The sequence below is a fragment of the Amblyomma mixtum genome, chromosome 1 (genome assembly GCF_055824585.1).
Source record: "Amblyomma mixtum isolate Tamu chromosome 1, ASM5582458v1, whole genome shotgun sequence".
In the NCBI taxonomy this organism is placed as follows: Eukaryota; Metazoa; Arthropoda; class Arachnida; order Ixodida; family Ixodidae; genus Amblyomma; species Amblyomma mixtum.
Window position 1 is genome coordinate 234,274,935 of NC_143012.1, and position 26,777 is coordinate 234,301,711.

Genomic DNA, 26,777 nt, shown 5'->3' on the forward strand with positions numbered 1-26,777 from the left:
CACCGGGCACGGCTGGTTTTATAGGTGGGGCTTTGGTCGGCGGGTCTGCATGGCTTTACGCTCTCACCTCCTCTTCAGAAAAACCGAGACTTCCATTGTATAGGATTCAAATAGCTGACCATCTGCATCTGGCGACCTATACGGTAACCATCACTCCGCTTTCCAATGTGAAATTCTCATACGTGTGCGTACGAGACACTTGCATCTGTCCAGAAGGTTGTGTGCGTCTATGGACTTCCATCTAGTCCAGCTCAGTCGTTTTGAACGAAGTCAGCCTCATATTTTGACACATAAAACTCGGTTTCATAATTCTTAAACTTGCCTTCTCCACACTGCGTGCCATTCTATAATAATGGCGTCGCTGGCCATCAGTAAGGCAAGGGTAAAAGGCTGCCCCAAGCCTGCTAGCGCTTGGCAGGTTTACGGGGAGTTGTCACAGGGACAAGTTGGCAAGTTCCGCTTTACGAAATGCAAGCCGTCCCTCCATTAGGCTAACAATTAATGATGGGAGTGATGCCGGCTTAGCAATGACGAAAAAGATCCATTCAGAGATTACGTTATACACGGTGTGACCATTTTGACATTTCTTCTTTTTTTTTCTTTTTGTGTGCGCAGGGCACAGCGGCGTCAACCAGCTGGGAGGCGTGTACGTCAACGGCCGGCCGCTGCCGGACTCGACGCGCCAGAAGATCGTCGAGCTGGCCCACTCCGGTGCCCGGCCGTGCGACATATCGCGCATACTGCAGGTCTCCAACGGATGCGTCTCCAAGATACTCGGAAGGCGAGTGTCCTCCAGCATGGTCCTTATCTCTTTCTCATGCTTTTTTAGTCCATGCTTGGGAACCTCGTGTAACTCTATAGCTAAAGGTATAAAAAGAATTATAGCACTACTCCAGCACATCTCGAGAAAAACTGAAGTGAAGCAGCTTTCGGTAAAGTTGGCGCATTTTCTTTATCTTTTGGCTAATTAATGACAAATCAACGTCGTAAGGTTTTAAAAACGGCTGGGATTGCTATCTAAGGTTGGAAACAGAAAATCCTGATCGCCAGTAATATCAGTTGTCGAACAAAGATGCATTTGAGTTCATTCTAAATATTGTTTTCTCACGACCTAACGAAATTCCTAAAACTCCAGATATGCCCAAAACTGCGGCTTTTCGAGCACCAATAACAAATGCGGCTGCCTGAACTGCAAGGGCACAGTGGTGACGGCCAGTATAGCACCCACGGAAGGTACGAAATGTTCAAAACCGGAGTCTAGGCCTCATAGTTTGCGCAGAGATATAGATTAATCATGGAGGTTTTTCCGTAGTTTATGTAGTGTCCATGGGCCATTATCAGCCTGTAACCAAAAGCGCAATGACGCCACCGCTGCGCTGTCATGCGATTCAGGTGGGCCTGGGCCATGTCTGCCATAGCTGTACCGCCACCGCAGTCCCGCGAGGGGGCGCTCTCCCAGGCCCACGTGGCCCCGACCGACCCGGATCACGTGGCCGCAAACGGCTCACTCTCATTGGCCAGCAGGTGAAGAACACGCATCAATGTCCTATTCTGATTGGTCAGAAAACGATCTCGTGATCTCGGAGTGGTGACGTCAATATGGTCTAGGCTTTGGCCTACCTATATACACCTCTTCAAATTAACCCTTCTGGGCTGAGCCACACTGCCACTGCGGGCTGTGCCAGCAGGGTTCCCGTTGGTGGATTCACGCGAGGCAAGTTACTGCGCACGTGCACCGCAGCCCAGAAAGCACAGAAAGCTCAGGAAAGGTATAAAAAGGGAAAAGGTCTGTACAGCTGAACGCGAGAAGAGACATGTAGGTCCGGGCGGAGGGGGGAGGGGAGAAAAAGTGGTACAACTGTCATTTCTTGGTTTCGGGCTGCAGCAGCGAAGAAGATATAAATACATATTATATAGCGTGTCTTGTTCACACAACATGGAAGTCGTTTCTAGCAGATACGTTTCGATGAGGTTACGTTCTGTGCATATTTTTCTGCATTCTGCCAACTCTTACCCATGGAACCCGCCGCGGTGGCTTAGTGGTTACAGCGTTCGGCTGCCGTGTTCGAGAATGCCGGATCAAATCTCGCCCGCGGCGGCCCCGTTTCGAAGTAGGCGAATCGGAAAAAGGCGCTCCCGTGTACCGTGCGACGTCAATGCTTGTTAAAGGATGATCGAAATTATGTCGGAGCCCTCCACTACGGCCCTTCTTTCTCCCAATTTTTCTTTATTTCCTCCTTCACCATTTCCCTCAGGGCATGGTGGAGGTGACTGCCGAGGGAGCGACAGTTATACTTCGCGTTTCCTTTTTCTTCACAACGAATTTGCAGCGACAATTAGTATCTTTTTGCTCAAGGCTTTTGTTACGTCGTTGGCTACTTGCCTACAACTTGTTTTTCATGTTTATAGTGCGAATTGCCCATTCTCAAGAAGTGCCCCGCTTTTATTGCCCCGCTTGTGAAGACTGCCTTCAGCTAGCGCCGCAGTATAATCCATTGATATCTGCATGACTCGACAGACAACACTGTGGGGTCAGTGAAGGAAGCATTCTTTTTTCCTGAAGAGATGGAACACGTTCCGCGTAATGACAGACTTTGGTTGCCGTTGTTTAGAAAAGATGGCCAATTAAGCTTCACCGCTCACGTGGGGGACGACGTCCCGCGGTCCTTGTCCTCCTTCAGCCTGCTGCCGCACAAGGATAACTTTGCGCTGAGTGATAGTCTCAACTCTTGGCCACTTTGATGTGGATCTATACGTGGCGTAGCATGCTCTGTTGGCAATGCCCCATGCTCTAATGTAAGGCTGTGGATCAGTTTCGACCACCAGAGATTGTTTTACGAGTACCTAAACTTCACAAAGCTGGCGTGTTGTCATGTTGCCTTCGTCTTAATGAAGTCACTGCGATTGTTATCAACCTCCATGGTCAGTATATATATAGCAGAGTGCCATATCACGTTTTTCCCAAGCACTCGGCGTAAAATTATAGTGAGCCATTGTTTCCGGGATTGAAGGAAACGTTTCATGGCTGCAAAGAAGTGTGAATACGACGTGGCCATTATACAATGCAGCTTTATTTTCTTTTAATAACTGCTATAGGTATACGTGCAACTGTGGCCATTGAGCACTGATTCGTTCACCGGCTTTGCATGGATAACGGATAATGGTGTTAAAGTCGGGTAGAAATCTCACACGGACACCTAGTTACATTATGAGTTGGCTATGCGATAACGTAATAAGCTGTTGATGCCTTTACGTCAAGTTTTGTGTCATTCTGTAATAGTTGTGTTTGTCGACCCTTGCACGTCTGTTGGCGCAAAACTAGACATCTCTTGGGGTTATCTAGCTGGTGTTTAGATATTTCCGCGAAGGTGTCTAGAGGTGGTGCAGGGACGCATTTAAGATACACCGAAACGTTTTGTTGTCACTTCAGGTCTGGTGACCTCCCTTCTCGTCCGGAGAATTATGTGACCGAAGACGAATTTTTTTTTCTGGCGGAGCTTCTCATGCTATCACGTCAAAAAAAAAAAAGGGAAAGAGCAGCGGGTGCAGCGGACAACGCCTCAAGACACCCTGAATGCTATTAATTATGGCTAAATATGTTGAGGACTGTTTTATCTTTAAAGTCTTTAAATGGAGTATTTATTTCATCTGGGTTGTTTGTTGTTTCGTTTTGGCTATTTCTACGCTACCGCGTTTGCTGCCTTGATCTTCTTTTGGAATACTAGCTTGGCTGCAATAAAAAATAATGTCGAGGTTGTGTGAAAGCCTTGAACGTCGACAAGGCCGGTATTCACCAGGCCAGCCAACCTTTGAGTTTCTTCAATGTTTTTAAACGCTCCTTAAGATGTCAGGTCCTGCATGTATACGCGACCAGGGACTGCAAGGCGTCTCTGACATAAACGACAAAACGGTTTTCTTGCTTGAGCTGATCCATCTCAGACTCCTGCTCACGATGACGTCATTGAGTCGAGGCGCTATAGACGCGTTCTTCGAGGGCCTTTGTAGTTCCAGTTTCTGACCCGGCGGGTGCGCGTATGCGTGCAGGTACTACGAGACGGGCTCCATCCGTCCGCGGGCCATCGGCGGCAGCAAGCCGCGCGTGGCCACCCCCGACGTGGTGAGCAAGATCGCCGCCTTCAAGCGCGAGTGCCCGTCCATCTTCGCCTGGGAGATACGGGACCGGCTCCTCTCCGAGGGCATGTGCTCCGGTGACAACGTGCCCAGCGTGAGTGCCCCCGCCCCATACACTCCATACGCGTTTTAAGGCGAAACCCTTTAATGGCTCATACGGTCGTCTGTTAGCAGAGGGTGTCCCACCTTTGTCAGCGTGTTAACTAGGGAAATAAAAAAAAGATAGGAAAAAACGAATGGTTGCTTCAGATAGAGGAGGAAAAAATGAACCCATAGGAGCCATGTTTGGTGACTGTAGAGTAATTAGTTAATTAATCATAGTAAAAAATGGCAAAGTTGCGTCGAGATAACGCAGACGTTAATATAGTCACGGGAACGGTGTGACGTCACATCCACCGGAAGTCGTCGCGGCATAGTGAAAATTGTCACAGAATGGTCGAAAAAACGCCGGTTTTGTGTCAAATTAGATGGAAAAATGTGTAATTAAGCGTAATTAACACTTAAGATCCCCGAAAGATGTACAATTTGGGTATCGATATAGTCACGGGAACGGTGTGACGTCACATCCACTGGAAGTCGTCACGGCATAGTCTCCTCGGCTTTCGCCTTTCAGCACTTTAGTTGCCAAAGTGTCCTCGCAATTCTTTTGTTGAAGTTGTCGCGGACCTTTCATTTAAAGGGGCCCTGCGTGATTTCGATAGTCACATTCTGGTGTAGCAGATTTGTAGAGGCGATCTTTGTGGCTCGCCCAGACTGCTCACTGATGTCATCGGTGTACGGGACGCGAGGTGAGATGGCGCTCTAATCGGTTGCGAGCTACTGCGAGCAGTGATATTTAAAAATTATTTCTACATTATAGCCTCCACTCAGACCTTTCAAATTGACTCGAATACCCGCAAACACCATCTCTACAAATCTGTTGTTGCACTAGAATAGGATCACCGAAATCATTTCAGGGTCCCTTTAAGAAACGAAAAATAGGACCGCAGTCGAACTTCCGTGTCTTCAGCACCAAAAGTGCGGTATATAACCGACCTTCGGGTGCTACTTATACATGGCGAAGTTCTGCAGAAGCGTTTATTCTTTATGAAACGAATTCGCACGACTAAGATATACAGGATGTTTGAACTAAAACTTTACACAATTTTTAAAAATAGGCTTTTTGAGCTAGAAGAGCGCTATTTTTTTGCATAGCAATGTCAGCGGTGCACTACATCAGAATACAGCTAAAACGTGCTAACTAGCAAGCTGGTTTAATAATATTGAATAGTTAACTTTTTACTATTACTGTTAGGCTCCTTAATTATGAGAGGCGTGTAGCCTTCCATAAGTAATATCCATATCAGTTTTTAGAATTTCGAAAGCGCGGTTACCCACAGCGCAGTGGCCCAAGAAATTTTGGCTACATCGCGCCAAAATACGCTTTCGAGAAGCTTGGAGGCAAAGCGACCTCTCCAGTGCACGTAACTCGTCGAAATCGCAAAAAAATTATTGTGCCACACAGCCGAGGGTAACCGCTTTTTCGAAATTATAAAAACTGATATAGCTATTACTAACGGTGGGTTACACACCTTTCAATAATTAAGGAGCCTAACAATAGTTAAAAAGTTAACTATTCATTATTTGTTGACCATCTTGCTAGCTAGCACGTCTTAGCTGTACTCTAATGCATTACAGAGCTGACAATACTACCCTGAAGAAAGCGCTCTTCTAACTCAAAAAGCCTATTTTTAAAAAATTTCGTAAAGTACTAGGTGAAACCCCCAGTATAGTTCTGCGGCATCTTTCATCGCGGCACCCGAATAAGAACTTTCGGTGCCTCTTTCGATTCATTCCTCCCACCAAGCCTTGCGCACAATTCGTCAACATCGTGCTGTCGGTTGTCGAGAAATTATTCGTTCGTAAAGGAAAACTTGGTTTCAGTGTCATGAAGCCCATACCAAAAAACGAATCCTATTGTCCCGTTCATCTGAACTCCTGTCAGCAGTATGTCTTTGTGAATCCAGCTTTATGCGCCATGTGTGTTCACACCCGACTAAGAATAAGATTCATTTACACGTTCAAAGTGTGCAGCCAAGCCATAAATGTATTCATTCACAAGAGTCCTAACAAAACTGCCCTATGCGATTAGTTAGACTACGAAGAATCTGTCATACACTCTTTCCTGTATAACATCGCAGCATGTAATTTTGTCCACGATGTCCCCTCCGTGCATCTTCTTTCCTTTTCTATGCTGCATAGACAGCTCATACACCCAGCAGCCTCGCATGCGGCATAGCCGTGGCGGGTGTAGGGTCTTCCTGAAACTGACAGGCAGTGAGCGGGGCAGGTCGGTCGGTGGAGGGAAGATGGCGGCCTTATCTGGCAGTCCATACATATAAGCGGGGAGAGTGGTGGACGCGGCTGGCCCCTCGGCGTTGCGTTATCTCAGCTCCCTCAGGAACGGTCGTGCCGCCGTCCTGGTGGGCGCACGTATACAGGCAGGACCGCATCCTCGCGGGCACATTAGAAGCCGCCGCCGTCTCAGCAGTGTGACTGTCGAAGAGGGAACAGCTCGAGCAGAAAGAAGCCGATGTGCGCACGGCCTCGTCTCGCCTGCACTGATGCTCATCTTGAAGCTGCGTGGGACGATGTTGCCGCTGTAGAGACAGGGGAGGGATATTTAAGGAAATATTTAAATAGAAGCCTTTACTTTAGCAGGACGAAGTGAAGGTAGGTGCGCTAAATGCGTCGAGAATGTTTGGCAGATTATTGTAGCGGTATGTCGAGAGCCGGCAGTCTTGACTGGTAGTCAGAAGACCTTCTTGTTGGTCGAGTTGGTGCATGGCCATTGCTAAGAACGAGTTGCACACACATAAAAGACGAACACACGAAAATGACAAAAGGGAAAGCTCCCTGGTCAACGACGCTTTATTCCCTGACAAGAAGGCCATGCCTATTGCGAACTGCGAATGAAGACTATTTACGGCCGGACCGACGAGACGATTTCGGCATTGTGGAAGCTAGCGAAGTTGCTGCCACTTCGAAGTTACGCTTGTGAGTAGGTTTTCGGCCGTTGAGTGCTGGTCGAACGCCGTTGTAGTAACTGGGGGACCGGTGATACGCTGCCACTCTCTTCACACATAGACGACCGGTGTATTGGCGTGAGATAGGTGAAGGACACAGAAATAGGGGGTGGCGAGAGAGAAAGGAAGAAAGAAAGCGCGTCGAAACGAGGCGCGCCGATAAACTCGCGAGCCGGGAACCTATTTCGTCGTCGCGCGCTTCTTTTCGGCCCATTTTTCGGCCGCAAACGAGCGAATCATACCATATCTCCGGGTGTTCCCCATCCATTCATGGCTCGGGCACGCACCCCGGGGCGGCAGGGCATGCGTCGTCGGGTACCCCCTCTCCCTCTCTCTAGGCGAGAGAGGCGCACGTGCGCATCCCATCTCGAAGTATGGGGAAAGAGCGGAGGGATGGAAGAGGGGGGGGGGGGGGGATGTAAGAAGAAGGCTCCTCGTATCTCCACCCTCGCGGCTGCAGCCGCCGCCGCCGAATTCTCCCCCGGGGGACAAGAACCGCGGCGGCGGCGGGCGACGGCAAAGCGTTAATCCGCTCCTGTCTTTAGCAGCGCGGAAAATTGGTTGCGATGTGGCGCCAGCCCGACCCAACGCGCGGTGACGGCAAGACCGAGAAGGAAGCCTGGCGCAGGGGAGGAGGGGGGGGGAGGAGGGTTGGGAGGGGCGGCGGTGGTGAGACGGCTCCGCAGTGCGGCGGGTCGGGCGGCCGTGTGCGCTTCGTTCTCTGCTCTCCTGCATGGCAGGCCGCTCGGCACTGCCGCCAGCAGTCGTCACCCGATGCCTGCCTGGCATGCGCTACCCCCCATTTCTTTTCTTTTCCCCGATGCGTACGTTAGTTGCGTGCAGCACCTCGGAAAAATCGGACGTCTAGAGAAGGGTCCTACAGTGCGGCTCCAATTTTTGAGTGATAACAGCGTCTCATTCAACAGTAATGATGTGTTTGAAAGCGCGTACTGTCCAGGTGAAGAATGGGTGTAAATGGTTGTTGTGAAGGGGGCATACTTCGTTTTTGCGTGGACGCTGCGTGTCGCGACGTTCAGGTTCGCTCGCCATTGTCTGATTCATATATCCGCGCCGCCGCGCCTTCGCGCTCAGTGAGTGCGACTTGCAGTTTGCGGACTGCTTGCGTATAGTACCGGGCAATGCATGGTTAACGAGCGCGCCGCCTATGGGGGGGGTCACCGCCGGTAATTGTATGTGCACGTCACTACTCGGTCTTCGCTCCCCCTGCACAGAACTGTTTCGGGACAGAGCGGATACTGAGGCGAGCCTTGCGCGCGAGCAGCCGCGCCCGCGCGCATTGCGCGTGCACGCCGGGGCGCTTTAAGACTAGCCCCGTCTGCGGAGTGCGCGAAACGAGGCGATCTGGTGTCCCCGACTCATAACGGGAAGCATAAATTACAAGCGCGCGGCGGGATCCGACCGGCAGCGCCGTCCGTCCCGGCCTGGCGCCTTCTGCGCAGCGATAGCCGCGAGGATTTAAGCCGGCGGTGTGCGTCGGTGCGTGCGAACGTTTGTATGTGTGTGTGCATATGAGTTTGCATCACTCGGGGCCTGTTTATGACAAGCTGCGCCCCCGTAACAAGCTTCCTCCTCCTCGTTAGCGCGGCGGGACTGGGATTTCAGGGCAGTCGCGTTTCGGGGAAAAAGGGGCCTTGGCCGCTGCCGCCGCCGAGATTGATTGTTCGACGCGAACCGAAGCTCCGCCGTCGGCGAGCCGACGTTACTCGCGGTCAAGGAAATGCCGCTGAAGTGTTGTTGCAACACTGTGTGGACGGATGCCCGTGCTCGTATCACACTGTGTAACGACGTCCAGCTCGCTGCGTCACCGGCTGCTCGAGGCGAAATTACGTGTCCTTATGATGAAATCAGTGCCCGCAGGACAGTGCTCATTGACGTCAGGCTGTTTACCCAGAAAAGTGAAAGGGCTAGCGGGAACCGAAGGCAGTGAACGCATCGAGAGTGTCTAGCTTCGTTGTCTCTTTCGGTCTCGTCGCTCTCTTCGTCAGGGCAACATGACTTGATTGGGGGCGTCCGTTTCATTGCCGGTCTGCATTGTTGCTTGTTTCATGGAAAGTTTACATCATGAACTAAATTTAAAAAAGTGGCGTGACGTGAAGGTTAATGTATTACGGAATCTCAGCACACGGGCGTATTTGCGTTTTTACTCGACCGAAATGCGACCTCCGCGGTCGAGGTCGAACCTATAGTCAGCACCTGACCCCCGGGCTGCTAATTACGTGAAGCTATGTCTCAGTAAGTGCGCTTATCTCTTCTGACTGACAAATCAGACCGCACTCTCGAGTGTCATTTAGTTCAAAGGTCATGCAGAGGAAATTCACTGCGGTAGGTTTGAGTGAGCGGGGCAGTAACATTTACCATACAGGGCAGCACACAAACATGTATACCAAATATCTCTGATCACCGTTGGCTGAAACGTACGCATGTGGAACAGCTGAAGACACGCTCGTGCCGGAGCTCTTCGGGACGATAACACTCCTGATATGTTTATATGTTGCCCAAGTCGCTTCCTTCAGTTTCCCGTAACACTCACGCGTAAGTCCCGACCTTTGCTCGCGATATATCGGGAGCTCCAACTGTCGTGCCCATATCGTTACGGATTATAGAGAGCTGCTTTGCTTAGTGCGTCAGGCGCGTCGAAAGTACATGCATGAAACGCGGTCCCGTGATCGATGCAACTGTGCTGCCACCCGGATTACAGCGAAAAGCTCGATGGAGCTTTGTTTCACGATGCAGCTAGAGCTTACATCCTTAAGCTTCACTCACAAGACTTATGGAGAGTTTTAAGGCATGCGCGTCTCGTTATAGCTAAATTAAACATTCTCCCGTGGTGCAATTGCGCGGGCTTCATGGAGTACTGAGAGACGTATACAGCCCCGTTTAGCAGGGCTCCCTAGCGCATCGAGCAGATCAAAGCTTGCAGGATTACGGTTCGCGAGGATGCATAACGAGGTATGCTGCAGGCGTCAAAAGCAAAACCCTTGGGCTGTATACTTTTGACGATGGGTATATATAATATACTCTAGCGCACAGAAGCACTCAAATGGGCACATGGGCACATGCACACTTGGACACAGGTTGCCAGCTTCCTGAATTTAGGAAGGTCTCTCGCCAGTGTGTCTTGTTCTCAGAACTGTGCCCGGTGTATACTTTCAACTCCACTCGTACACAATGGGCTGCATGCTACTCTTCCTCGTCCGACGTGAACTGCATGTCCCGGAAAAGGAATAAATACAGACGTTGTGGCTCTACCCATATCGATTGTCGCCACCGCCGTCGAACGGAGGCGTCATAAGGAGACGGGCAACGTTTCACAATCCGTTGCCTTTAGGCGTACAAGCACGGAGGTGTCGTCATCAGAGCCAGCAGCGCGGCCAACTTGCCCCGATGAAATCGGCTTCCGTCCGGAGACCCGATGCATCATCGCCCGTTCTTGGTGCGAGGCGTCTGAGCGTAGGCGAACACACGTTCAGAGGCGGATGTAGCGCCTCTGCTGGGGCATGACTCGGCGTGAGAAGTCGCAACACTCGCTTTCTCGTGCAGTACGCTCATCTGCATAGATTAGGCCTGCTAGCCGTCGTTGCCGCCTTAGCGGCGCGCATCGGCGAATTTCTTTAAGCACAGGCGTCTGCGTGTAAAGAGCGCCGATATAGGCATGGACAAGGCAGCATTTTGCATGCACTTAAGAATTAATTTTTATTTTGCATCGAGCTGGGTTCAGCTTCGAAGTGTACCTATGTAAGGGATCATGATTCTAGAATAAAAATTACATTTATAAAAAAGGTATATTCCTCCCTCACATCTGGAGGAAAATCATTGATAACATAAAGCATGACCTTTGACATCGTTTCGATCTGTATACACTTACAGTTGACTATGAATGTTATGATATTGACACCGCGCAGATTAAAGTCAAAGCGAACCTTTTGGCAGTGCATGTTGATTTAACGCAGAGTAGATTTCACGCGGTGTTGTAAAGCTCTCCTAAAAGAAAAAGGTTTTGCTACTTACTAAAGCGAACATGCGCTTGCCACATATATTGCTTAGTTTTAGTTACTGCGGGTAGTAAACGGAATAGCAGTAATCGTTACTAGGTCGAAGAGATAGTACTCATAACTAACCACATAAAGAAAACCTATAGTAACTAGCACTAGCTTTTGACCTGTCATCAGCTCTTTTAATGAAACCTGCTTACGAGCACAACCAAAACTGAGTATGCCTAACTGAGCTGCTCATAGTAATAGCGTCAGCAGAATATACTGCTTCTATAGTAAGAGTTACTAAGTTGTAGAAAGCAATTATGCATGCATGCTAATTAACTGGAAGTCATTTGTTGCCTAGAGGACTAAGTAACCACACAACAGGAAAGTGCCTTCAAGTTGGCCACTATTGACTAATTTGCTGTCACATCATTTTGCAAGCCGCATTAAGTGAATAAAAAGTGCTGAACATCTGCACGCAAAAGGCCACTTGTGAAAGAATCCAGTCTTTGATGCGTTGATTTAAACATGTAAGTGGCCACTGTGTGTTAATCCATTTGGGTGTGATTTCAGTGTAATTTTATGGACAGCTGACTCTCAGCACTAGTATAACACACAGACTCTGTAGCATTGTGCTGATAGCCGTTATGGCTCTGGCATGAAATGGACAGTATTTTATTTTTGCACGCAAGAACAAATTCGGCCGTTACTTATGCACCTTATTTTGAAAATACCTCACGGACATTATCTGTCCACAGAAAAGCTACAAACTAAAAGGAAAAATAACTTGCACTTTTCACTCATACATATGCAATATTCATTAGTTGAATGCGAATAACGTGTTCTCTTTCACACTGGAACTAGTGTACACGCTCCAACGGGTAAGAAATATACAGTGGTTGTGAACTAGGCGTTGGCAAACGCAATTGTGAAATAAGGTTATTTGTTAAAGTTACTGCTGACTCAACCTCTTTCATGTGCATCTATGTTGCACATATGGCCTTCACATTAAAACCACTTCGGTGTATGAATTTCACAACTGTTCAGAATATATTGCAACTTCTTCTGTTTACTGTTATAGCTTACACAACTCATAAATCAGGTGTCTTTTGTCGTCAGATGTATGATGACATCTGAAAATGGGGATTGCGTTATAGTGAAGAAAGCAGTAAAAATAAGTGGTAGGGTTTTAACGTAGTTAAACGAGAGCAGACATGCGAAAGCATTTGTTTAACCTGGTTGGCTCACGGTTTTGCTTCGTCGGCAGTCGTCGGCAGTTCTGGTTTATGGTGGGTTTAACGTGCCAAAGCGACTCAGGCTATGAGGAGCGCCGTAGTGAAGGGCTCCGGAAAGTTCAACTACCTGTCGTTCTTTAACGGGCACTGACATCTCAAAGTACACACGACTCTAGAATTTCTCCTCCATCGAAATTCGACTGCCGCGGCCGGGATCGAACCCACATCTTTCGGGTCAGCAGCCGAACGCTATAACCAATGAGCCACTGAGGTCTGGTGACGATATTAGACCCAGGTTAAAGGGACACTGAGGAGAGCACTATTAATATTTTTTTTATAGTAAAATCCGATAGTTCGGCATGTCATGGCTTTGTTGCCACTTGGCCGGCAGCGAAAGGTGCATTTATTTTTAAGAAATTTGGATTCGAAGTTGAAAAAGTTTTTCCCGCCGCTCTGATTCAAACTTGGGATTCGTCTATGACGACAGAGGACTAAGAGACGTGAAACATGACGTGCACATGACGTAACGCAGACTCCGTGATTTCTGGCTGCCAGCAGTGCGGCCTAGCAGCAGCCGAAAAGAAAGCTACCGCCGGCCGCACGTTGAAGGCATCTATCGGCTATTGCGGCCGTCGCTACAGTCGCTTCGATTACGTTTGCACTGGCGTTTTGCCAGCGTTACGATGGATCTCGTTCTCGAAGTCGTCAACGAAGTTCTCGCAAATAGACACCTTTAGCATACCGTGTACCTTGTTACCGCTGGCGGAATACCGGGAGCCCGCCTACCGCCGGAAAACAGGCGCTGATTTGTCCCGATGCTTCAGGAGCGCGCGTAGCAGCCGGGCACGTGGCGCCATCTGGCGACGTCAAGGAGATTTGCGCATGCATTGGCTGCGCCTCAGTGATGCATGGTTTCTCGGTTCCTGGTGTTGCTAGAACCATTCGTTCTAGCAACACTGTTTTGTTCTATGATCTCATCACGCTTGTACTTGCGAGTTTGGCCTGTGGCGGCGATACCTGTATTTTGGTTCTTGCTCTTTTCTACGTTACAAGAGCTTTGTTGTCAGTATGAGTGGCGTTTTTGTAATCAGGAGCTGGTATTCTGTCGATACAAGCCAACTTCAATTTCTCCTCAGTGTCCCTTTAAGCTCTGATCGAGGTTAAGCTGATCTGATCTGTTCGCGCCGCAGATGGAAGTTGATGAAGACGACACAATGTGCAATGCACAGCGCGCAGGTGTTCTGCAGTTTAACACGAGATGTGATTGGCTGCGGCGATAGCATAGTGCTCTCGTGCAGTGGCCAGCGAAGCTGGTCTGTATGCGCAGCCGCGGGTTCGAATCCAAGTCGCGGTAATGTTCATTCTATTTCTGCATCCTCAAGTTCAGGGACGCCACAAGATTCTTGGTTGGGTTTGACCCCGTGAAGTAGTTCTTTCGCATTAAAGAAAAAAAAAAGCTTATTACAAGCAATGAGTGTTTCACGTACATGAGGGAATACTAAGATGAAAAATCACGTCGAAGACACCGCGGGTTCTGTATGACATTTACTGGAGAGATTCGGCAATGAAACTAGTGGACCATTGGGTTTTATAAACAACGAGGGACTGGAAAATGCTGATTTTCGAAACGAATTCATTAGGTAGTGCAATAGTATTGCGAAATGTTCATTCTGAACGAAATAGTGGAAGAGAAGCGGTGCCAGCTATAGGCTTCCCGGCCATCAATATAATTATTACAGAAATGCGCATAATGTAACGAACCCTTACTTAAGACCGACAGGCATAACGAGAAGGCATTTCCACCGCGTGAAAAATGTCCGAACTATAACGCATGCGTTGCGTAAAGAACGTAGGGGGGAAGATTGAGTACGGCAGGAAAGATATACAGGGACTGCACAGCAATGACGGGTCATCCATAAAATTAACTTGAATATTTATGGAAAGAAAGACAAACACGTAAGAAACGATATGTCTCTGCTTCTGTAAACTACTCGCGGGAAGTTACACAAGAACAACTGCATTCAGCTTGAAAAATTCAATGGAAATACTAAGCCATGCTTAACAATATGGCTAAAGGCTTACGGCAAGTAGTGATGCATTGGAACTAGTTAGCGCTCATGTTTATGCCTGGGTACGTAGTTTCGGGTCATGAGAGATAATGTCCAGCAGTTATGAGCAGCTGCACATTATCGCCACCTTAGCAGCTGCTCCTGTGTGTCCGTAATGTCTTTTAAGTTTTTTGTTTCCTTTAGAAACTTATGGTTTACTGTAGCGGCCTCATCTTGCTCTCTACGGCAAATGGAACGCATTTACTGGCTCACATATAGGTTTTTTTTTTATGTAATAGAAGTGTTTTCGTGCAGTTTCATCGCAGTCTAGTTTATTGCTGGGTCGCACTGCTAAGGCTTCGCGTGAACGAAAACATTTTCTTTAATGACTTCGTTTTATGGAAAGCTATGTTCTTTTTTTTTTTTATTCGAGAAGCCGTTCTGAATAGTGACACACGGAAAATTGAGCAGCAGTTCAAGTGCACCTCGTTGGCACTTGAAGGTGATAAACTGCAGCTGGCCAATATTCAATTGAAGAGATGCAATAATTGTGTTGTGCCACCCTTATTACAGCGATAGTTGGATGAAACACATTCTGGACTATATATAGCGCATCTGTGCAAGTCTGTGATGCAGCTGTGGCCACAGGTAGCTTCTTCTATGACTTTTGTATACATGCAGCTGTACGTACTCCTGCAAGTTTCCAGTCCTGCAGTGAATTAAAAGCAGGGAGTTGTTTAGCCGAACCTTGGAGGCTACCGAGACAGCATGAAAGGAGGTTAAAGACAGTGCCCCCAGCAATGGGGCGAAAATCGGTCGATGTAGAAGGTTAAGAGGGAGAACGGGTACAACGTGGATTGGGAAGAACTGTCAACTGGTGGTGTATACCGTCTGAAGTTAAAAATGTAGAAGTGGGTCTGGGCCCGACTCATGATGCCAGAGACAGGCACCGGTTGATGTAATTCAGTGACAGACTACTACAGGGCGAGAAAAAATTTTTCGCAGGTGGTACACATTAAAGTGGAGTAGTGAGGTTCAGAAAGTTGCCCCAGCTCGTGTGGCCACAGCCATGCAGAGGTAGCTGGATGTCAGTGACATGGGTATATGTGACCTGCAAAAAAATAGACCTTGCTGAGGATAATGACGGTGAATGTACGAAGCCATTGACGTTTGTCTTGTTCCGATGGAAATACTGCTACGAATGGGAAAGAGGTGTTTTTCCTACACCCCACTCTGCCCACTTGACACATCCACAGTGTTAGCTAATACAACGGCACTGTGTGGAAGCCTTTGACTGTTCACTCTGCTGGAAAGCTATGTCCACTAGTCGGTCGACCTAACTCTAAAATAAGCAGGAAAAAACGTGTACCCACAAGAAAGATATATAAGATCTATAATTAGCTAAACGAGCCAGCACTAACTCTCAACTTCACGTGCGGGACAAATGCGGGCGCAATAATTCTGCGCATGCACGAGGGTTTGGCACATTCGTTCTTCACTCCTCGCTTCAGTTGCCTTGGGGACAGACCTGCTCATATTCTATGTATAGCAAGTCACCAGCCAGGGCAAATTCGCGAGATAGACGTTTACTGTTCCAGGGTCACGCGACGCTCGAACCATTCTCGCATCCACAAGAACCGGCCAGTAAACGCGGACGCACTTGGCTAAAGCTCGAGTATTGTTTGGCGACAGTGCACGGGGGAATGCCTAAAGCAGAAGCGTACATTTCCGGGCAACTGGCACAGGCTGCACCCTACAAGATACCCAGGACCCGGTCCCGCTATGAGAACTCGGTGTTGGATGAATGAAACTGGCCCTTCACGTGCACTTGTGAATCCATTTGTGAATCAAAACCTGCGCATACCAGCAGCTTTGGAGGAACTGGCTGTTAAGTTTGCTGTGACACGCGGGCGCTGTGTCCCCATAGCACGAGCCTTGTTCCGTGCGTGGTCCGCACAGTTCCAGTCCGGGGTCCCGGAAGGATCATCGCCGACCCCGTGTTCCCTGCCGCAGGTGTCGTCCATCAACCGTGTGCTGCGCAACCTGGCCGCCCAGAAGGAGCAGCAACAGGCTGCCGTGCAGGGCGTGTACGACAAGCTGCGCGTGCTGAGCGGGGCCTCCCCGCTGGGGTCGGCCGCGTGCTGGGGCCCCTGGCAGCCCACCACCACGCCCACCCAGCCCACCACCCAGCCCGGGCAGGGGGCTGGTCCGCTGGCAGCGGCCGTCGCGGCCGCCGCTGCAGCGTCCACCACGCTGCACGCGCAACACGCCAAGGCCGCCGCCGCCGGTGAGTCGCACGTCCGGCTGTCTGCGTATCGGTTATGGCTCAACGAGTGGTCAACGAGTGGTTGACGAGTTAACGAGCGGTGAACGAGTTGTGAAGTGAGCGGTTTAATTTTATGGAAGACAGCTTTCAACACGTGTCCCTTCTTCTCGAGCGCTAAATGGCACCTCTGTGGACCGATAGGGTGCCATCTATAGCTCCGTTGCCACACGCCCCTAAACAACAGCGTCCAGGTGACTAGGCGTCCGGTGCGGTGCCACCGCTCATGCGCAGAGCCTTGTTCGAGTGTTTTGCGCAGCGGTGCGAAATCGCGTGCTCAGCGTGCGCCGTATACTGGCATATCGTTTGCAGGTTACTTGAGAGTGACGCGAAGCAAGCGGTGAAGGACGTATATGTTGAATGAATTTAGTTGAAGGCCATACGCTCTGAAACGTCTTTGAAGTATAGCCGTAGGCGACAGGTCACCATTTTTCAACCCTAGCCTCCAACGTATGGCAGTTGATGTCGGGGTCTTTTTCATTACGTGTCGGGAGTGTGCGAACATTCGAAAACATCGAAGAGCGAATCGAATATCCTCCTATTCGGTTCGAATGAATTAATAAATCGTGTGCTTTCAAAATTATTCGAAATGAATCGTTTATTAAGTTCTCAACTTTTCGAATTGTTTTCGAATAATAGGCAGAAGGCTTGAATAAGGTCCACCGGAATTTGCTTGGACGTCTGTTCCAAAAACGGCCCACACCAACGCCGTGCACCATCCTTTGGCGAAAAGTATGAACAATATCAAGAGTTCAGCGCCACGACGCGGTCCATTTGTGTGCCAACGTTCATAGAGCTTGTACATGGCCTCTAAGGGATGACGCGGCAGGACTCAGGATAAGTTCAGCAAAACCCTGCCTTAGTGCCCGCTCTCGGAGGCCATGGCTCATATATATAGGTGCCACCAGTCTCATTTCCTGCTGCGTGACTGCAGGCAGTGCCGCCGAGTACCCGTACACCAGTTTTCTATTGGGTTGCCTCCGACCTGGTGTTCGGCTTTTCTAAGTCGAGATGTTTGTGAAAAGGGTCTTTGACCGAACCGAGCAATTGATAATTTTCGTATACCAGTAACTTGACGGCCTTGGAGTTTTTATAGTCACTTCATGTTGCGACCCGTTAGTGGAGATTAATGTTGCGTCTTTTAGCAGCTAATAGCTCTAACTTTATAAGTTTTAAACTTATAGCACCGTACAACAGTGCCACCTCTAGCGCTTCAGTGTTTCCCATCATGGCTCATGTTGAATAAATATTCGCACATGTAGTAAATATTAGTAGTGATATTTTCGATTCGCATTCGATTCGTACTTGGTTCGGTTTTGAGCTGCACCATTCGTATTCGATTCGGAAACGAATCTAAATTATCGGTTTTCGATTCGGTTTGGATGAAATACTATCCGCACACCCCTAATTACATCTATCGCTCTTATTTTTTTTTTGTTCTTGTAATTTTCTTAGCACCTGCAATGCACCAATACTTATTATTTCAAGTGCGCTTTGTTGGACTTGATGGTGCGTGGTTTTGGTGCATGATGTATTGGTTCGCTATTTGAACAGAGTAATCGCGCATTCGCGAGCGCAGTCTATAGCCTGCCGTAACATATTCAAGAGACGGCTATTTATATGCCACCCTAGAGACTATTGATTAGACTTCATTCTTTTAAGAGCACGATTGTTCCCTCTTAGTGAACTTTTTTTAGGTTAGTTTTAGAGAGGTTGAGTGTTGTGGCGGCACGCACCATATTTTCTTGTCCCCGTGGTGTAGATGTAAACCACATTAAAAAATATCGCTAATTCGAGCACTGCCCTGCCTACTTTGCGTACGAAAGTTGGGCGTGTTCACACCGACGAGTTGCAAAAAAACGCGCGACTGGTTTTGGCCGCGCATTTATAGCGATCTACATAAACGTTCTTCAGTGCGGCGGTTGAACCTGGGGGTAAGCAGGTCGTTTCCGGTTTGACCGCATCGCAGACGGGGCGCCTTTGTCGCGGCTTTACACTCTAAGCAGGAAGCTACAAGGGAGGCGTCTTCGAGCGGGCCGATATATGCGCTGGTCTTCCGTTCACAACAAAAAATATGTACCGGCTTTAGCGAAATAAAAAAAATCAAAAAGCAAAGCAAGGCCATGAGAGATTTTAAATGAGAAGAGAGAGAGAAGTTCATAATACTGTACAGTATACTCTGCCATTTTAGCCTTAACAATGGGGTAAAAAAATATATATATATAAGAACGCGACAGTATACCGCCAACGAACTGCGCAGTGCGATGCCAGTAAGCTGCAGCCGCGCACAAGGTTTACAAAAAGTGTGATTATTGCCGCTTTCCTGCGGCCATTTGTGTCGCCGAAAGAGGTCGCTGGTGCGTATACCCACAATGAATGTGTGCTTGCACGCACGTACGGCCGTTTTCTGCCACCGCCGCCAGAGGGAACCACGAAGCTGCCCAATTCAGTGAGCAAAAGCATCTTATTAAGGTATATACAGGTGTCACAGCCGCCACGACCGTTCATGACTTTCTCAACCAATCCTCGCGTGCAATATTGATGACATGAAATTCTCTGTTGTCGCTCACTTTTCGTTCGGCACTATACGTTCGTAAGCGCTGTTTATACTTTCTGTACTCCTTGATCATTTTATTATACAACTCGTCGTTAATGCGTGGGGCGCAGTACTGGCGTCTCGCTAAAAAATGATAAGAACTGATAATGATTATCGAAAAATAGGAGGCCGCAACAAGGATGGTTTATTCGGAAAGGCGTAAACTGTAAGGCAGCGTAGTTTTTTACATAGCTGTCACCCTGACGCTACGTTGCTTAAAAGTTATATCATATCATCTTGTCCAACAACAGAAGTAGAATTAAGGGGGTTAGCTCTTCTCACACCTGCTTTTTACAGGTTTGCGTAGCGAGAAGTTTTACGTGAACTCCGTTTTTGTGCACGTGTGACACAAAATTTTGGAAATTTGCACGAACTTGCGTGCTGTGTTCGAACGTTGTTGGAACATGGGTTGTGGGTCCCGAAAGAAGCGCTGAGCGTGCAGTAAGTAGTGGCCGCCTGAGATAAAAAGAAAGATAAAAATGAAACGGTTCGCTTGGTGTGGGACCAGTTTTTACTATTAACAACGAAAGTAAAGGTGCGCAGTGCGCATTTTGACGGTCACAGCTGCTATATGTGCCGAATCTCTGTTCCAACTTCGTGGACAAGCCCGAGTTTATGTATTTGTTTTATATGAGTATAGGAAAACTAATACGTTTTAGACTCCCTGTAAACGACTTTTTTCCGCGTATGGACGCGGTCCCGCTCTCAGCACCCCGCCACAAGTTACCTGTCCGTCGCCTTGAGCATTACTAAATAGGACCCGTGTAGCAAAGCTACTTAACGCATGCTCAGAAACTCAAAATGTGAAGCGCGTATAGTGGAAACGGACAGAATGTTGACCCTGATATACGAATACGTGCGGCGCTTTCAGAAAGAGATTTTGCTATGAACTTTTCCATCCTTTGCACCGCAGGCAGATATCCAAACCCCTCCTCTTTGGCCTCTTGCGAACAAGTGCAGAAACTTGCGCTATGTGCAGGCATCATTCTACCGAGAAAAACTTCGAAAATATCACTGAGGTGCAGCAAGGGTGCTTTTCTGCACAGCACCGGAGGCTTGCTGGAGGTCGCGTACAGGCTGATGATACACGTCAGGTTGCATGGCAGCCGTGGCAAACGACGGTACAACCGCAATAATCGCGACCAACGCCGCTAGGGCATTCGCGGAACGCTTCAGACTCATGCGCCCTAATGACAGCGCGTACAACATACCGTTCCTGCGCTCGATATACGCACCGCTGCCGTTGCTATTTATGGTAGGCACTCGCTCTGCGCGATTTAATTTTTATGTGTGCATACCCATTTAGCCTCTGCAGGCAGCGGCGATGCCGGTAGTGGTAGACCAGTAACTATCTGTATCGACGTTTCGCCATTCATACTGGGCACCAAACTTTTGATTAAGCTCAACTATATATGGTGCAAAAAGTCACGGAGAATGACAGATCCAAGCCTTCTTGCGCTAGTTAAGATGCCTCAAATGTCGACTGATCAACTAGCTCAACTGAGCACTTTAGCGTGCACGAAACACGATCGCGCTGAGGCTGCCTTGCGTAGGCTACGGTAGCTGTAGCTAAATAGAGTGACGCACTTCAAAGAGATGTGGCGTAAATGTATATTCAGACTTCTTGCCATCTCACTTTGCGTTGCCTTGTGTTTAATGCGCAAAGCTAACTTATTTGCGTGGCATGTGCACTGCCTTAAGAGAAATGGAGTTTCAGTTGGAGTGCAGAATAGCTTACAAAACGCATTTTTGCGACTCTTACGCTGCATGCACTTTTCAAAGAGTCTATAGAAAGTGTGCGAAGTGCAAAAACGAAAAACCGACACTAATAATTGGTACATTCTCCAAATGGGCTAAGCTATGGCAACTATGTCTTACTTCTTACTCTGTTACCCTCTCCTATTCTATGTTTACGGAAGTCACATGAACTCCCAAGAATCATGGCGGGCTCATTCATGCCACGTGCATCGGGACCGCTACGCAAATGTAGTACTGTAGTACTCTGTTATAAAGGCTGCCGCCTCTAATACAGATGAAGAACCAAGACCAACAGCGCAGTTTGTCAAAGCCAGTATTCTGCTCGAGGTCATGTGTCGCAGTTGAGGTCAGCCGTGATTCTTCGCCGAACTGTATACGTCAAGCATACGCATTCATGCTTAGCTGTCCGTTTCCTAACGAGAGCAGTCCTTAAAGTTAACCCTGCGCGACACTCACAATGCCACGTACGTTCAATTTGTTGCCATGACGCAAGCCGAGGGAAACAAGTTTTCGCGCGTGGCATACACGTATACACCTTCCGATAGCCACCAGTGCAAATACATATAAAAAAGCGGCTATTCACTTTTTCAGCGTCGGTCGCAAGGTTAAGGGCCTGGGCACCGCACATAAATGTCACTCACGCAGAGCCACAAGGCCGTTTTCTTCTCAAATCGAGAGCTCCTTTGCTCCCTCATAACCAAACGAAACGTCCCTGCTCTTCAATAAACCACCCTGCCTGATGCGCCCATTCGAAAACCGCGAAGGACCGCCGCCGCGCGCTTTTCTCCAAGAAAAATGTGCTTTCTCCCGTTGTCGACGGCGTCCTCGCGTCGCAAGGAGCGCACAAATGTTCGCCGCGGGGGGCCCATGGCTGCGGGGGACGCCTGCGCCTTCTTCTGAGCTAAGACCCGAGGGTGGGCACCCCCCTGCCGACCCTGCCGAGAAAACCCGCTGGCGGACGGACGTCAGAGCTGCCGTCGCTTCCTCCGTGCGTCAAATTCTGGTGGCACCGATTGAAGCGCACGCGCTACCTAATGCACGTGCACGGAAGTCTGTGCGTTCTACACAGCGTGTACTCAAGCTCAGCTTCCCCCCCCCCCCCCCCCCCCCCACTTCCCCACTCCTTCCTTCTGTCTGTGATAAAAGGCCGTACACGCAGAAATACATACACAGACTACCGGTGACAGCCCTGCCGCGGGCTCGGCTGTGTATATATGCCGCCTGATTGTCGCAAAACGTCAAAGCCTCGCACTGGTGCGTAGGAGACAGTGTGCCACACGACAACGGGTCTACGAAGAGCGGGGCTGTGCGAACAAGAACACAAACGTATTAAAGCGAGCGAACAGAGAGAGAAAAAAAAAAGCAACTCCGGGCATTTCTGTGTATACAGACCGCGGATCGGACTGTAGGGAGAACAAATGCGCCGCTGGAGGTCGCCCTGGGTGCTTAGTAGGCCTGTTTGCTTGCTTGTTTGGATGTGCATGTGCGCTGGTGTGTGCGGCTCCCACGGAAGGTGACGCACAATGTGGGCGAAGAAAGAAGTACGGCGTCCCTTTTTTCTTTTTCTTTTTTACTCGCACTCGGGGGCGTCTCGCGTCCGGGTGGCCTGTCCGTCAAAAGCGACGTGCCCTCTCCGCTCGTGAAAATGCCACGGCGGTTTTGCCGCAGCGGTCCTTAGCTATAGCTGGGACACAGGCATGGACCCACCTGTCGAGGGTATTGAATTCCATGCATGTGCTGACGGCCGTGGATAACGAACTTGGCGTAGAAAAGTCGCCTATGTGTTTGTTCCTGAGTCTGGGACTAAAACTCTCAGTGGAGGCGCGTTGGGCCATTAAAAGAAATACTTATAACAGCTCATTGACCACAAGAAAAGCACGAATGATTTGAGATATCTCTGGCTGGAACTCAGCGCGATCAGATTACAGGGGGTCGGATGTGGCACATATGTTGGTACTGTAAACACTATAGGTTACTCGCGCTTGCAATAAATACATGTGACAGCAGATCGGAAAAATCGGAAGGGCGTCATCTGCATACCTTGCTGAGCTTTTAAGGCGTTTGCATGCAGAGACCGCTTATAATATCTCAGGTCACCACTGGCGTGTTGTATTTCCCTCTAAACCTACTCTCAATACTTTAAAAAAAGATTCTGTTTTGTACTCCACTTAGGACACTGCGGTCCGCGATGTTTACTTGATGTCATTAATTCAGGCCTCCCTTGTTTGTAGCATGCAAGAATCAGGAAAGGTAGTCGCATAATGCAGAATACACGCGCCAAACTGAGGCGCGAATACGAGCTGGACAGAAATTTCTATATACTTGACAAATACCCGGTACTTACGAAGGGTCTCCTTGCAGGATTCGCGGCCGTTGCTGTTGCCTCACCCTCCATCGCCTGCACAGCCTGCGTTTCAAACGCCATGAAGCATCAGAGTATCCTGCCTTTGTTGCTGCAGTCCAGATAGTTATAGCTGTAGTCATTCGCTAGCGCACTAATTCACCCTCTCATTAGCGGATCAATCATCAATCTCTCAAGCAATCAGCTTTGTTAGCCGCGTAATCAGCAGTCATTGTTAACACCGTACGTAAATATAAATATGCAGGAAATAGCCTCAAGGTCGCTGCTGCATAAAAAAAAAATCGCGAAGGCTTTGTTATTTTGTGGATGATTTTTTTTTTTTTTTGGATCTAACCTGTTCTCGACTAGTCAGGATGTCGACTACACTGCTCGCCCGGCAGAAAAACAAGCTGGGGGCGAATTGCGGAGCGTATCGCCAACGAAAGTACTCGCTCGGCAGCTAACTCCACCTCCCGGGAAAGGATCAGACGCGCAGCGTGTTATGAATCTAATCTGAGGGTGTCTTTCTCGACGCAATAGGGTCAGTGCCGGTTAGCAACTGAACAAGTACCTGGCAGTGTAAGGTACTCTGAATTGAGCGAAACTAGTCTGCTGTTTGTGACGCGACCACCTGGATGACTTTAACTGTGTGGCGCTGCGCAGTTTAGGTTTACAGGACCGCTGTCATGCAGGGCTGTCTTCAATAAGGGTTATAGAGGGTTCTATCAGATCAGATATGGTAATAGTCTTCCGTTCCTAGCTCTAAAGACTGAGTGGTGCGGAAAAATGTTAACTTGTCTCTGTCCGAAGAAATCTTACGAAATGCATGCGTTGTACTGTTGCCTCATTTTGTGTGTACTGTGCATTCTTTACAATAAATATCCAGAAAAAAATATTTTACGCTATATAGGCAACGCTAAATATTTCAAGGCGGAAACTACTATCGTATAAATGATCAAAAATATATTGCAGTCTATCCACGTACGATTCTAAAACGCGTGTTATGTATACAAGATGACGCGACTATAATTAAAGCATAAATCTTTATAACCCCTCATTCACTCAGCTCGCCGTTCGTGTTAAATGGGTCAGTTTCTGCACAAAAAGCCCTCTGAATTGTTTATATCAGGTGACGGAGCTGTGTCGCGATTGCCTCGGCACCATTTGGAAAATGCAAACGACTCGGTTACTGGAAGGAGCGCGAATTCACTTGCACGTTACCTTCATGCATTCTTCATGCAGTGAACTTCGTCAGCCCATTTGTCGGACTATGCACTCCATCATTCCATAGGTTACATCAATACTCGCCATTGCATCCTTAGTACCCATTTCATGGCCGGGCCGCCGCGGTGGCTCAGTGGCTATGGTGCTCGGCTGCTGGCCCGAAAGACGCGGGTTCGATCCCGGCCGCGGCGGCTGAATTTCTTTGGAGGAGAAATTCGAGGCCCGTGTACTGTGCGATGTCAGTGCACGTTAAAGAACCCCAGGTGGTCGAAATTTCCGGAGCCCTCCACTACGGCGTCTCTCATAGCCTTAGTCGCTTTGGGACGTTAAACCCCATAAACCAAACCAAACCATTTCATGGCCGCATTTTTTCTTCGCTTTTTTTTCTTTTACCTCTTCCACGCTGCTCTCCTTCGGTCTTTATCTCCCAAATTCCCCTCCCTACGCAAAGTAGCATGCCAGCGATATTGAAACGCCGGCTAAATTCTCTGCATTTCATTAAAGAGTCTCTCTCTCTCTCTCTCTCTATACATATAAAGGTGCTAGGCAATAGGCTATAAAGGTGCTTAGGTAATAACATTTGGTGTGTGTGCACTGCGTGATGACCCGTTTTCTGGCTTTCGATGATGAACATGCCGGTCCATATTCTTGATTGCGAAGAACGTCCAAATCATTCAATAGCTGACACGAAAGGTATGGAAATACAGTGCTGTAAGAGGCGCTTCATTTGCAAGTTTTTTTTTTCTTTTTATCGAATTCTAAGAGCAAAACTGCAAAACAAATCTGTCAAAAGGCGCGCAAAATGCAAGGCAGAGATGGATTTTTTTGTTTTATATATTTTCCGGAGAAAAGTCAACAATCATTCTTGCCATTTAACGATCTTTCTAGCCAAAAACTACACAGTAGTCGCTCTTTTTGCTTGGGCCTGTACACGCCTGACCTCTGCGTTTCGACATATGGTTGGCACGGACCCTGTTTGCAGGTTTCCCTTATCGCTCACGCACTGAACTTCGTCTACGTCTCGGTTCCATCGCAAGACCGCGCGGAGGAAAAAGATATCCGTGAGAACGTGGCGCGTTATAGTCGCAGAAAGCGCTTGCCCCTACAGGTTGCAGGCAGAGTGTGCAGCAACGCCGATCTCGCGCGTATGTGCAACAAATGTGGTAGCGAAGGCACTCACGGAAAACAAACCAGGTGAATGAGCGCAGTCAAAACCGCGCACCAAAAATAAACATGAAAGACTCACGAGCAGAGAGAAAGAAGCGATGGCCAGATAACCTGCTACTGGGTTTCGCCGCCGGCTGGCCTTGCTGTCAAGAACCGTGCTCGTCAAGTCGCGCCGCCTTTCCCTTGCTTTCAAATTCATCGGGGCGGAAGAGAGCGGCTTCGCCCCTGGCTATGCAGAGACCTAACAAGGTGTGCCGGCCGGCACATACACAGGCATGCGCAGCCACATTGAACAAAGTTTGACGGAGATGGCTGCAATGTAGCTAGGGCGCAATTAGCTCACTGTGCGCTCTTTATCCGTATATACGGCTGCGCTTGGGTGGATGCTAACGAGTAATTTCTCCGTTATTTACAAAATTTACTCCACCTTAGGGGATTCCCCTAAACCGCATTGGACAAGCACCGTTCCCGCTTCGAGTTCGCCAATTCGGCCTTGCTCTGCCGCCTGCTAGCCTTCCTGGTTACCTCAGTAGGTATAGAGCGACTGCCTTGGATAGGCGGTGGTCCTAGGTTTGAACTCCGGAGCAGAAGGAATTTTTCTTAAAGCTTCTGTGAAAGCTCTATAGTTTTCCTTTGTAGCCATACAGTGTCGCGCGGGTGGACGATGCCTAATTGCTCACTTATGCAGTCAACGCCAGTTCATAAGTCTTACTAAGCCCGTTTTCTTTCTTTTTTTTTCAGAGCTAAGGTGCCAGAAATCGATTCGTTGCTTGATTAGCTCCGTCCAAGAACGACATTTTTTTCCATGGACAGTGCGCACCTTCGTTGGTTTCGTGCCAGCTGCTATAGATGTTGCTAGATGCAGATGTTCCGGCTTCCTCGACTTTCCTG

At 48.7% G+C, this 26,777-nt stretch overlaps 1 protein-coding gene across 2 annotated transcripts in view; it reads left to right on the plus strand.

Annotated features, from left to right (window-relative positions):
* LOC149371155 (paired box protein Pax-6-like) overlaps positions 1-26,777 on the plus strand; it is a 73,214-nt gene that overhangs the window by 37,423 nt on the left and 9,014 nt on the right. For both annotated transcript variants that reach the window (XM_089564678.1, XM_089564684.1), the window contains 3 exons: positions 616-781; positions 4,045-4,225; positions 16,491-16,764. In XM_089564678.1, the coding sequence (XP_089420804.1) occupies positions 616-781; positions 4,045-4,225; positions 16,491-16,764 (621 nt within the window). The remainder of the gene's footprint in view (positions 1-615; positions 782-4,044; positions 4,226-16,490; positions 16,765-26,777) is intronic.